At 43.0% G+C, this 13,178-nt stretch overlaps 1 protein-coding gene across 1 annotated transcript; it reads right to left on the reverse strand.

Moving 5' to 3' along the window:
• Positions 1–2,817: 2,817 nt before the first annotated feature.
• Positions 2,818–3,600, reverse strand: LOC147489374 (uncharacterized). The gene has a single exon (XM_086574626.1). It carries the CDS (start codon positions 3,598–3,600, stop codon positions 2,818–2,820), a length of 783 nt encoding a protein of 260 aa, XP_086430752.1.
• Between the last annotated feature and the right edge of the window lie 9,578 nt (positions 3,601–13,178).

Below are 13,178 nucleotides of genomic sequence, written 5' to 3' on the forward strand. Positions count from 1 at the left end.
ATACCCGATCCCCGACCACTTGGGAAGATCAATACTCATCCTCTCATTCCCTTCCACCACTTCTCAAACTTCAGACATGGGCGCTAACAAACGTAAACTCTTCTTCGACGATGATTCGGATGAGGATGTCGTCCCCCATTGCCCCTCGCCGCTACTCATTCCTCCCTCCCCCCGCCTCCAAACGTCCCGCGACCCTCGGCCCCTGAAGGGTCCCCCACTAGGACCACATCCCAACCCCGCGCCTCCTCATGCGGAACGGCCGCCGGGAAGGAGATGGCACCACGGGATCGATAAGGGGCGGCTGGACCCATTCCTCTTTTTTGCCCCGCTTTCAAGCTTTCAAACCGCGATTCTAAATGTCAATGACTACGCCTTGGAAAATCCGGCGGTGGCTTCCTCCTGTTTTTTCGGTCTCATCTCCCCAACGATATGGCGTACGCTGAGGGGGGCTCCTTTGAGTCTCACCGGACTTCATTCTACACCGGCTGGGAGAAGGTAACCTTTTCTTTGCATTCAAGTATCTTTCTTCCATCTCTCTGAGTATTCTAATTTTTGCTCCTTCTTCCAGATGAGTTTGGATATCTCCTTCATGATCCGCGGCCTCTTTGGTGCAGGGCACGGATCGATGAGCTGGATAAGGAAGTCGCCCATCTAGAAAAGAAGAATGTGGCCGCGGACCTAGACAAGCTCAGGGCCCAAGACGAGCTTAAAACTACGGAGGCCGCCCACCTTGCTTATATGGACAAGGTTAATGACCGCTTGAGTAATCAGCGCGAGACCCTTCAAGAGAAGCACGCCCGCCTCTCGACTCTCTCGAAGCACCCGGGAGGATGATATCGCTCTCCTTACACAACATGAGGCCGATATGGACGAGCTCCGGGGCGACTTCGGGCCAAGCCGAGAAGAGGGTGGCCAAGAAGGTCAAGGAGGAGTTTGACCGCTCACCAAAGAAGGTCGTCTCCTTCACGAAGCCCCCGCCGCTGCTCTAATATCTGAGGTCATTTGTGCCAATCCGGACTCCACTCGAAGGGAAAGAGGCCGCTGCGTTGGTAGGAGGCGATAGGCGTGGCTCGCGGATGAAGTCCTAGAAGAAGCCGCCGAGTCCCGTGATCCCGCAAAAGTACCGTGGTCTTGAAAATAGCTTGTTTATGCCCGGCTAGGCTTCTTTTGATGTTACTTTGTCATACTCTTTATGCTATATTTTGTCATATTTTCACCCCCACCAGTTGGGATGTTCATATTATGTTTTGCCTGTTTGCCCGATTGTTTTATCGACACTCTTACTTCGTGATATGGATCCAAAGAATAAGCGGCCCCTATTAGTGTATTCACCCCCATTGGTTGGGAATATTTGATTTGCTTGCCCCACGCCCAACCCGGCCTCCGCCACTCTCTCTCTACCTCGGCGGGCACTCTGCGGGCGCGCGGAAGCCTCTTTGCTTCCGTTTGCCCCTATCTCACATAGGTCCAGGGCAACTCCTCTCGCCCCGGCCATATGAGACCTCATCTCCGTGTGGCAACTCTTTTTGCCCCACTAAAGTTTGGACCTCTCGTCCTTGGAGGGCTCAGCCCCTCCCTTCCCTTCACTCTAATGGGTAATGAAAACTCATGCAATAATACTTAACTCAAAAGTACTACGGTTTTATATATGTACAAATAGCTCATGCCGTTTTTCAGTTTCTCTCATTACATTTACTCGTGAAATTTTTTCAGCAACCTTACATTCCATGGCCTATCCCACGGTGCCTCCCCACGGTTTGTAACCTGTAGGTGCTTGTTCCCCCCACCTCGACCACCACGTAAGGCCCCTCCCATGTCGGACCCAACTTCCCCTCGCTTGCTTTCTTGGTGCTGGGGTCACCCGCCGAAGCACCTTGTCTCCCACCTTAAATCTCTTCACTCTCCGCCTTCTTGTTTCTTCGCGCCTTTGCGGTGGCGGTGATATTCTTCCAGTTTGATGCGCGTTGTGTCTCTCCTTTCTTCTGCTAGGTTCATGTCTCTAGCTAGAATGCCCCAGTTTGACCCATCCTTGACAGCCGAGGTCCTAGTGGTTGCCACCACCATTTCTGTCGGTATCACGACCTCTACTCCATACGCCAATGAAAAAGGGGTCTCCTTGGTCGAGGTTCGTGGGGTTGTCCGATAGGCCCAAAACACCCGATTTAGTTCGTCGGCCCAGGACCCCTTCTTGCCCTCCAGTTTCCTCTTGAGATTGTTAAGTATGGTTTTGTTAGAGGACTCCGCCTATCCATTTCCCTCGGGGTTGTATGGGGCCGAGAATCCCTGTTTGATGTGATACGCTTGCAAAAAACTCCTAACCTTTGATCCCGTGAACTGGGTTCCATTATCCACAATGATAGAATAGGGCAACCCGAAACGGCATATGATGTTTTCCCACAAGAACTTGATCACTTGCACCTCTTTTCACCGGCTGAATGGTGCGGCCGATCCACTTTGTAAAATAGTCCGCCGCGGCCAATAAGAATCTCCTTTTACCGAGGGCCATGGGCGTGGTCCCATTATGTCAAGGGCCCACATCGCTGAATGGCCATGGGCTAGACCACTTGCGGCGGCGGCTCTGGCTGGGGCCAATATCAACCGAGAAAACCTCGACACTTCTCACATTTTTGGCGAATTCCACGGCGTCTCTTTTCATGTGAGGCCGAAGTAACCTTGTGTTAACAACCCGCGGTATCTTTGTCCCGCCTGCCGAAAGTGGCTCCCACAATCCCTTTGTGCAACTTCATCGAGCACCTCTTGAGCGGTTTAGGCCCCAAGCATCTTAACAAAGGCCCATTGAAATTCCTCCGATATAATTCACCTCCCACCAACGTGTACCTTCGAGATGTCTGTTCCAACCTTCGTCTTTCTCTGGGACAAATCCCCTCCCCCCCCTGTCAAAAACTGCTTGATAGGCATCACCCATCCTTCGTCACCCTCCGCGGTATTCATTACTCCCAATGCTTCCTCGGTACTTGGCTTGTCCAACTTCCTCACTTCGAGGGTCCTTTCTTCGGACCCTGGCATGGCAGCGGCTACATAAGCCAGAGCATCTGCGTGGCGATTCTCCCCACGGTTCAAATGTACAAAGCGGATTTGCACGAACTTCGACGCCCAACTTCGCAGGACTACCAAATATCTTGCCATCCTAGGACATCTCGCCACGAACCCTCCATTTGCCTGGCACACTACCAAATTGGAGTCGGAGTATACAGTGAGTTCCTTCACCCCCAGGCCTTCTGCCATTCTCATGCCGGCGATTACCGCCTCATACTCCGCTTCGTTGTTGGATGCTGCGAACCCCAATTTCATTGTCAGCTCTAGCCTGTTGTTGTCTGGCGTGACTAATACTACACCAATTCCTCTGCCAGCATCTGTTGCTGACCCATCAGCAAACACTCTCCAACCGTTTCTTTCGTCCCATGGGTTCAAGCTATCCAGTTCCTCTTCCCTCTCCGGTTCCAAAACCATCTCCTCCCCCCATGTAGGGTCCTCTGCGGGGAACTCCGCCAAGAACTCCGCCACTGCCTGAGCCTTCTCCGCTGTCCTAACCTGATATTGGATCTCATACGAACTTAGCATCACGGCCCATTTCAACATTTTTCCTGACTTCTCTACTCTCAAAGCCTGCTTAAGAGGCAAGTTCGTGACCACGATCACTGCGTGGGCTTCAAAATAGGGCTTCAACTTCAGAGCAGAAAATATCAAGGCGAAGGCGTACTTCTCCACCCGATCAGATCGGTTTTACGTGATCCAACAACGTCTTACTCTAAAAGTACACTGGTTTTTCTATCTTATCCACTACTCGAACGAGGACCGAGCTGATTGCATAATCTGTGACCTCCAGGTACAAATACAACTTTTCTCCCTCTTCGGGTCGCGACAACAATGGTGTACCCTCTAAATACCTTTTAAGCCCCTAGAATGCCTGTTCACATTCTGCCGTCCATGTGAAATCTGTGGTGTTTCTCAATAGTCTGTACAGCGGCCTACATTTGTCGGATGATTTCAAGATGAACCTGTTAAGAGCCGCGACCCTTCTAGCCAACTGCTACACCTCCTTCACTATCTTTGGTGATGGCATCTCCACCAATGATCTTATCTGCTCTGGGTTGGCCTCTATTCCTCGCTGTGTCACAATATACCCCAGAAATTTCCCTGTGGTGACTCCAAATGTGCACTTCTCGGGATTGAGTTTCAAATTGTGCGTTTAGCAGATATCTGAAATGTCTCCTCCAACCCTTCCAAGTGCTCTGTTTCGACATACTCTTCTCCACCATATCATCGATGTATATCTCAATGCCTTTTCGGATTTTGCCCTCGAACATCTTCTCTCCTGCTACCGGAAGGTGGCTCCTGATTTTTAATCCAAATGGCATTCTAGTATAGCAGTATGTGCCCCCTTCCACTACGAAGGAGGTTTTTTCCTGATCCGATCCATACATTGCCACCTGATTGTACCCCATAGACGCATCCATAAATGACAACATGCTGAACCCCGCAGTCATGTCTACCAACTCATTTACTCGCGGCATCGGATAACTGTCCTTCGGACACAATAGATTTACGTCCGTGAAGTCCACACACATCCGGACCTTTCCATTTTTCTTCGGGACCGCGACCACGTTGGACAACCAGTCTGTGAATTCCACCTCTCTTATTATCCCCGCACCCTTTAGCCTAGCAACCTCTTCTCGGATTCCTTCTGCATATTTGGGTCTCATGCCTCTCATCTTCTGTCTCACTGGCTTCGCGTCCTCCCTCATGTGCAGGCGATGACATGCAAACTCCGGATCTAAACCAGTGACATCCTCTATCCCCCACGCAAAGACGTCTCTGTTCTTCACCAAGCATTGCACCAACTTATCCTTCCATTCTTCTGTAAGACTCGACCCTATCGATGTGAACTTCTCCTCTTCGCCCTCTCCCAAGTTTACTATTTCTATCTCGGCCAAAGTCTTTGGAACCACGGCGACCTCCTCCCCCTCCTCCACGGCCCCATTAATAGTTGCTATGTCGGCCCTCTTCCTAGAGCTCGTCGACTCCTCTTCAGTCGCGGGACATCCTTTTGATTGTATTACGGTGGATCGTTCTTGGATGCCACCTGATCTCTGCCGGACCTCATATGTTCCCGTTGAGGTAGGGAATCGGATAACTTGATAGTAAGTCGACGGCACCGCCCTCATCTCATGTATCCATCTCCTCCCCAGGATCGCGTTGTATTGGGAGTTGGAGTCGACCACCATGAACCTTGAGAACATTGTCACGGGCCCCGTTGTTACTGGCAGCAGAAGTTCCCCCATAGGCTCTGTAACACTTCCATTGAATCCATACAAACTTGTCCGCGGAGGTCTCAGTTGCCCCGGGTTGATCCCCATCTCCTTAAGAGCTCCTTTGAATAGCAAATCCACGGCGCTACCACAGTCTATCAGGACCCTTTTGACCACATAATTGCCCATCGCTACTGTAATAACCAACGCATCCTCGTGTGGCGTATCCACGCCTCGGAAGTTTGCCTTGGAGAATGTAATTTTCTCCTCCCCGCTCATTAACTCTGCTCTGTATCTCTGCCCTCTGTGGAACTCATTGACCTGCTGAATACTCGCCGTCCTCCTGACCTTATCCCGGTGGGCATTGTGACTCAACGCTTCCCCGCTGAAAATCACATTTATGGTTCCCAATATTCGTCCCGCGGCAGGCCCAGGCTCCCGGTCGGGAGTTTCCCCTACGAATTCCCTCAGCATCCCCTTCTCTATTAATCTCTGGACTAACCATTTCAAGGCATAACAATCATTGGTTTCGTGATTGCGCACCTGGTGATACTCACAGTATGGCTTGTTGGGCATTTCGGCCGGAATGGTTCATGACCCTTCATATCCTTGCACATTTTAATCGCGATTATCTCACTCAACGGTCTCGCCAACGGGACATGTTCCACCTCGCGGTATGGCTTCCGCTCCCTTTGCTCTCTCCGCGCTATCTCCCTTCCTCTTTCCGGCCTTGAGGACTGTCCGCGGTACCTCTCCCGCTTCGGTCACTTCCTCTCTCTTTCTGCGTTCACCCCTTTCTCACCACCGAGCATCGTCTTTGGCCCTCTTCAACTCTTTCTGCATGGTGTCTCCATATCTAATATACTTCTCTACCCGCGGATATAACTCGTGCAATGTTGCGATCTCGTTCTTCGCCACGGACTGATGGACCGCCATTCCAGGTCGCAGCCCCCTTTCGAATGCTATTACCGTTGTCCTCTCATCCAAATTCTCTACCTTTAGGGTCTCAGCCTTGAACCGACATAGATACTCTCTGATCGATTCCGCGGATCTCTGTCTAACGTTAAATAAGGCCGCGATGTCCACAACCCTCCTCTTCTGATGTATAAAGTGGTCAACAAACGCCTGCTCTAACTCTTGGAAATTGGTTATGCTCTTTGAAGGCAACCGATAGTACCAGTCGAAAGCGCCCCCCCCCCCCCCCCCCTTAAGACTGGCCGGGAACATCATGCACCGCAGACCATCATACCTCGCCTCTTGCCAGAGAGGCATCTGCTGTCTAAAGTGATGGATGTGATCTGCCGGGTCACCCGTTCCGTCATATCTCTCGAATCTCTGCTGATTGAAGCGTTTTGGTACCTCCGAAGTCCATATCGCATCTGCAAGCGGGTTGCGGTTCAGCCCCACCACCACTTGACTAGCCGCGCCCGTTTGGACCCTTATTTGTTGAAGATTCGCCACTCGGTCACTGTTAATCATTTGTTGGACTTGTTCAACCGTTAACCCGGTCACCGGATTGTCCACTAGGGTCGGTCCCTGTTCCTTTTCGTCCTCCACCTTTTCATTCTCCGCTTCCTCCTCTGTTTCTTCCCCGGTCTCCTCCTCCATCCTCTCCCTCTCTCATCTCAGCTCCTCATTTTCCTCCCTCAGCCTTCCAATCTCTTCCCGCATAAGCCGCGCTTCTTCTTCTGCTCTTCCCTCCTCTCGTCCTTCCCCTTCTTCTACCACGGCTTTCCTAAGATCTGCGGGACCCTTATCTTTCGGGGCCTACCCGCCACCTTCTTTGGTGCCATTTCTACTTCGTTTTCCCCACAGACGGCGCCAAATGTTACAACCCAGTCACTATTTGCGAGCACTATTCACTAACTCTCACTGTTGGAAGTGTTACTACTCACTTCCTCCTACCAGTCTCCTCCTCTCTTTGGACCCTTTTTTTTTTTTTTTTTTTCTCTTTCTCTTCTCCTCCTTTCTCTTTTATCTCTCCCCTCTTCTTCATCTCAACCCTCCACCTGTCCCCTATCTCGCGGTCCCCTTCTTTCCATGTGTAGGGTTTCCATACCGCGACCACACGCTGTCACCCCGATCCGATGGATCGCGGCCTTATGTGTTATGCTGACCCTAGCCCATCTCACCATTGATATCCCGGTGCTGCATCCTACCACTACAACTACATTAAACTAACCTAAAAAAATTATTAACGGGAAATTGAAAAACTAGAGCTAACTTCACAGAATAATTAATGGGAAATCGGAAACTAGATGCAAATGCTAAACCTCAAAGAATAATTAATAAGAAATCATAAACTATATGCAAATGCATGGAACTAACCTCAAAGAATAATTAAAGAAGAGTGGGAAACTAGATGCAACTACATTGAACTAATCTGAAATAATAATTAACAGGAAATAAAAAACTGAATTCAAATGCATTGAACTAACCTCAAAGAATAATTAATAGGAAATTGGACACTGGATGCAACTGCATTGAATTAGAATAATTAACATGAAATCGAAAATTGGGTGCAAGTGCATGGAACTAACTTCAAAGAATAATTAACGGGAAAATGGAAACCGGATGCAACAGTATGGAACTACCCTCAAAGAATAATTAACGGAAAATCAAAAACTGAATGCAAATGCACTAAACTAACTTCACAGAATAATTGATGGGAAAGAGAAAATTGGTTGCAAATCCATTGAACTAACCTTTAAAAAAATGGAAATTGGAAACTGGATACAACTGCATTGAACTAACGTCAAATAATAATTAATGGGAAATCGAAAACTGGATGCAAATACATTGATCTAACCTCAAAGAGTAATTAACGGGAAATCAGAAACTGGAAAAAGAATAATTAATGGGAAATTGGAAATTAACCTCAAAGAACAATTAACAGGAAATTTTTTTGGTACAAATGCATGGAACTAACCTCAAAGAATAATTAACAGGAAATCAGAAACTCAATAATTTTTAGATGATCCCACGAGCCATGTATATATATATTTTAAATGTCATGTTTGCAAGGACACTACAAAAGGATAAATAGAAGTTGGTATTACACACCACCTCGGATAATTAATTAGAAATTGGAAACTTGATGCAAATGCATTAAACTAACGTCAAAGAATACTTAACGGGAAATCGAAAACTGGATCCAACTGCAAGGAACTAACCTTAACTAATAACTAACGGGAAATAAGAAACTAGATGCATCGAACTAACCTCAAAGAATTATTAATGAGAAATCGGCAACTGGATGCAATTGCATTGAACTAACTTTAAAAGATAATTAACGAGAAATCGGAAACTAGATGCAACCGAAACATGATGCAAATGAATGGAACTAACCTCAGAGAATAATCAATAGAAAATTGAAAATTAATTGGATGCAAATGCATTGAACCAACCTCAAAGAATAATTAACGGGAAATAGAAAACAGGATGCAATGAATAGAACTAACATCAAAGAATAATTAACGGGAAATCAGAAACTGGATGCAAATGCATTGAGTTAATCTCAGAGAATAATTAACAGAAACTCGAAAACTGGATGCAAAATAAATTGAACTAACCTCAAAGAATATTAACAGGAAATATGAAACTGAGTACAAATGCATGGAACTAACCTCAAAAAATATTAAATGCAAATACATCGAACTAACTTTAAATAATATTTAATAGGAAATCGTTGGCTGCAAATGCATTGAAATAACCTCAAAGAATAATTAATAGGAAATTTAATCAAAACATAATTAATAGAAAATTATAAATTAGATGCAACTGCAAAGAATTAACCTCAAAGAATAATTAACGGGAAATTAGAAACTGGATAATCTATGATAATCCCACATAGTGAATCATGTATATATTTTTTATGTCATGTTTGTAAGGACACTACAGAAGGATCAATAGAAGCAGGGCCGGCTCAAGCTTAGATGTGGCCTTAGGCGAGCCATGTGAGGCTTTTTTTCATAGAAAATTGACCAAATAAACCAAATAATAAATTAATAGATTCATATTAAAAATGAAAACCCTCAATTTCACATACAAGAGTGAAAAGTATATTGATTTCAATCAAAATACAAAAATAATAGATACCAATTTGCGAACTTGAGATGATCATTGAACAAATAGTTAAGAACTTAATGAGTAAAATAATGAAACATAAAAGGGGGGCGGTGTGTGTGGGAGAGAGACCTTGAGAAAGAGAGAAAATCTGTTCATATGTGTTTAAAATGTCTTTAATTAAGTGGAGAATAACTGGGAAAGGCGTCATAGAATATGGAGATTCTAGCATATAACCTGGGATTTTCTATTCTCTTTTGTTATTTCCAATTTAGAAATCTAACTAAATGAGGACTCTACCACAAAAATTAAGATAAATACGCCACTTATAACCATTGGATTTGTCATGTAATTTCGATATGCAAATTTTGTAGTGGACTATAAGAATAAGTTTTCTTAAAACAAATTCACTCCCAAAATTTAGTGCATGGGGAGAACCCAAATTAACTCCTAGTATCCTTTTTTGAGTTCTTTTTCTTCAAAACATATAGTAATACCAAATATATATAAAGATAAATAAGGGAATTTTGAAGCCTTCTAAATTTCTAAATTTGAGGCCTTAGGCGGCCGCCTAAGCGGCCTAATGGATGAGTCGGCACTGAATAGAAGTTGGTATTACACACTACCTTAGATAATTAACAAAAAATTGGAAATAACACTGGATGCAAATTCATCGAACTAACCTCAAAGAATAATTAACAGGAAATCGGAAACTGATGCAAATGCATCAAACTAGCATCAAAGAATTATTAATGGAAAATCAGAAACTGAATACAAATGCATCATACTAACCTCAAAACATAGTTGTATGGTATGTAGTGAGAAAGTCTCAACAAATATAATTTTGCATTTAAAATGGTGTTTATCATATATTTTTTTGTATAATTGGGATTGTCTTGCTATTCAAGTGGCTTCATTATGATATTTGCCTCATTCGACATTCTCACAAAACTTTAATCAAACTTCTATTATTAAACAACAAAAAGAAGTCAAAGGGTTTTATCAGGGTGGGGTCCCCGTTCTACTATAAAAAAAAATCAATTATATGGTTTTGTGAAGGGTGTCGTTTTATGTAATTTAAGTAAATAATTTAAAAATATAAATAATTCCATTTTCACAAAATGTGAACTGAACATGTTATACCTATGAATTAAAGTGTAAATTAGGGGAAATGACTAGTTGTCAAAATATAATCAATTCAAAAGTGTCAACAGTTAAATTTTGAGTTCAATGACTTTTCCAATTTGAATTTGTGCATGAAAGAAAGACAGATTCTACTTTTAAATTTTAGGATTTGTCAGTGGTTTGTTCATAAAACAAATTAATTATGTTTGTTGAACTATTTTTTTCTTTTATTAATACTATATTATTATGCCTCAATGCCCTTTCTATGAATCATTACAGTATTCTATAGTTAAAACTTTTTTATACATAATAATTCAAAAAAATTAAAAAAAAATCAAATAAATTTTATGAAAACGGCCCCCGTTTACAAACGGACTAAAAACTAGTCTATTTAATAGTGGGACCCATTTTCATTTTGAAATTTTTGAAATATTTTTGGGTGATCTTGGACACACCCATAAAAACATTCCCCTTCCCCATAACTAAGTTAAGTTTTTGTCATACCCCAATAACAACCTCAATTCAATAATATCTCCCAAATTAATTTGGGGTATTTCCAATAAGAGCAAAATGATTAAAAAAAATAATAATAACAACACGGCTTTTAGGTATTCGTTCTTGTGAAAGAAGAAATCAATAACATTTTTTTCTTTTGAAAGAAGAAACAGATGGACACATTCTTACAAGTGAAGAACGTAGAGTATCTAGAATTTAGTATGGGGTGATGTGTATTAAATAAATGACTTGTTTTGTCTTAGGTACATCTAATAAAAAAAAGTAATTTAGGAATCTAAATGCGTCTAAAATAATTTTATTTATTTATTTTAAAATTAGGGTAAAGGAGTGTTTTTATGGGTGTGTCCAAGATCACCCATATTTTTTTTGTTAAAAGTGAGTCCCAAGTTAGTTTTTTTAATTATTAAAATTTTCTTTTGCCTAAAAAAAAGTGGCGATGGTTTGTTAAGAAAAAACCCCACGCCGACACTCCCACTGTCGCCCCAAATTGAAAAATAAAGTAAGAAAAAACCCACGACGAAACTTCCCTGTCACGCCGATCTGCAAACGAAATCGCAAATTTGCGAATACAGATGCAAATAGACAATTGATGCTACCATGTTTGAGTCCACTTAGAGATGGATTCTCACGAAATTCCGAATGGTGGTAACAAATTGACAGTTGATGCTACCACCTAGAGATTCTCTCTGGGGGATTGTCAATATATGTAACTTGTAAGTCTAAAAATTCACCTCTTTTCTCTCTCCGAAATCAACTGTTAGTTGGTCCTTGTTGTACCTGTCTTTCACTTCATTACTTTGTTTCAAGAAATTGTTAACTATAGTACTTTATTGGATTACTTAGCATATCCAAATCTATACTCCGCTAGCCTTTTAGCAGCCATAGCAAGACTACCGCTTAGCAATTCTTTATCATCCAAGATATGATGTTGCAAGGTAAACTCGTTGGCCAAGACCAAGCAAAAGGATTTCACGATAAACCCATCTAAATCCACTTCCTTGAGTCCACCTCTCCAAATTTATTCCCCTAAATAGATACAAGAAAGGTCTCAAAGTTTTCTATTTCCAAGTTGTTAAAGGCCTTTTCGAAGTGACACGCTCTCTCCAAATAATCCGCTATCAAGGTTTTCTTATTTCATGTCAAGCTATAATTGTCACCAAATTGCTCCTAAAGTGAGGTGTCCCCAGCCATACATCATCCCAAAATGAAATGGTCTCCTCGGTTCCGGGCAGAAAAATCACGCATTTCTTAAACTTGTCCCATACACGTACTTGCAATACTCTTCCCAAAAGGATTTCTCGGCACCTTCAATTCAACGACCATTTGTTTACCCTTTCTCCATGCTTATCTACCACTCTTCGCCATAGGTGTTCATTCTCCTCACCATATCTCATACTCTGTTTCGCTAGTAAAGCTTTGTTCATGAGCAAAAGGTCTTTGCAACCCAACCCTCCTTGTTCCTTGGGTAGACAAAGCTTATCCCATTTAACCATATGCATCTTAGTCTTTCCTTCCTCCCTTTCGTTCCCATATGAATCTTCTAGATAGCTTCACTAAGAGCTTAGCGACACCTTTAGGAATCAGAAACAAAGAATTACTTGAAAGATAGTAATTTGAGATACTAGTATAGCTAGGTAAAGTGGAGTTCAACAATGTACATTTTCCCCTAATATAAAGACACTTCGTAATCATGATAAATGGGAAAGGTGATAAAGGGTCACCTTGTCTCAATCCTCTAGAAGTCCATGAGAAGCCATGTGGAACTCCATTGATGAGAGTGGAAAATTGAACCCTAGAAATGCATACACGAACCCATCTTCTCCATAACAAAATCCAAGAAATTCCATGACACATGATCCTAAGCTTTCTTGATATCCACCTTAAGAACCATACCTCCACCACCCAATTTTTCTTTCGAATTGAATAAATTATTTCATTTGCAACCAATTCAGGAACAATCAACTATTTGTCTTTTTCTAACAAATGCATTTTGGAAATTCAAAATAATACCTCCATTATCGCTTTCAACCTTGTATAGTAGCAAGAACGTTAGTGATTATTTTGCACAAAGATCAAAGAAGACTAATAGGCATATAATCTTTCAACTCATCTGCTCCTTTTTTCTTCGAGATTAGGGTAATAAAGGTGGTAGTGAGGCTCTAATCTAGGTCATATATTATCTTCATCAGTTAATTGGTAATT

The sequence above is a fragment of the Coptis chinensis genome, chromosome 7 (genome assembly GCF_015680905.1).
Source record: "Coptis chinensis isolate HL-2020 chromosome 7, ASM1568090v1, whole genome shotgun sequence".
Taxonomy (NCBI): Eukaryota; Viridiplantae; Streptophyta; class Magnoliopsida; order Ranunculales; family Ranunculaceae; genus Coptis; species Coptis chinensis.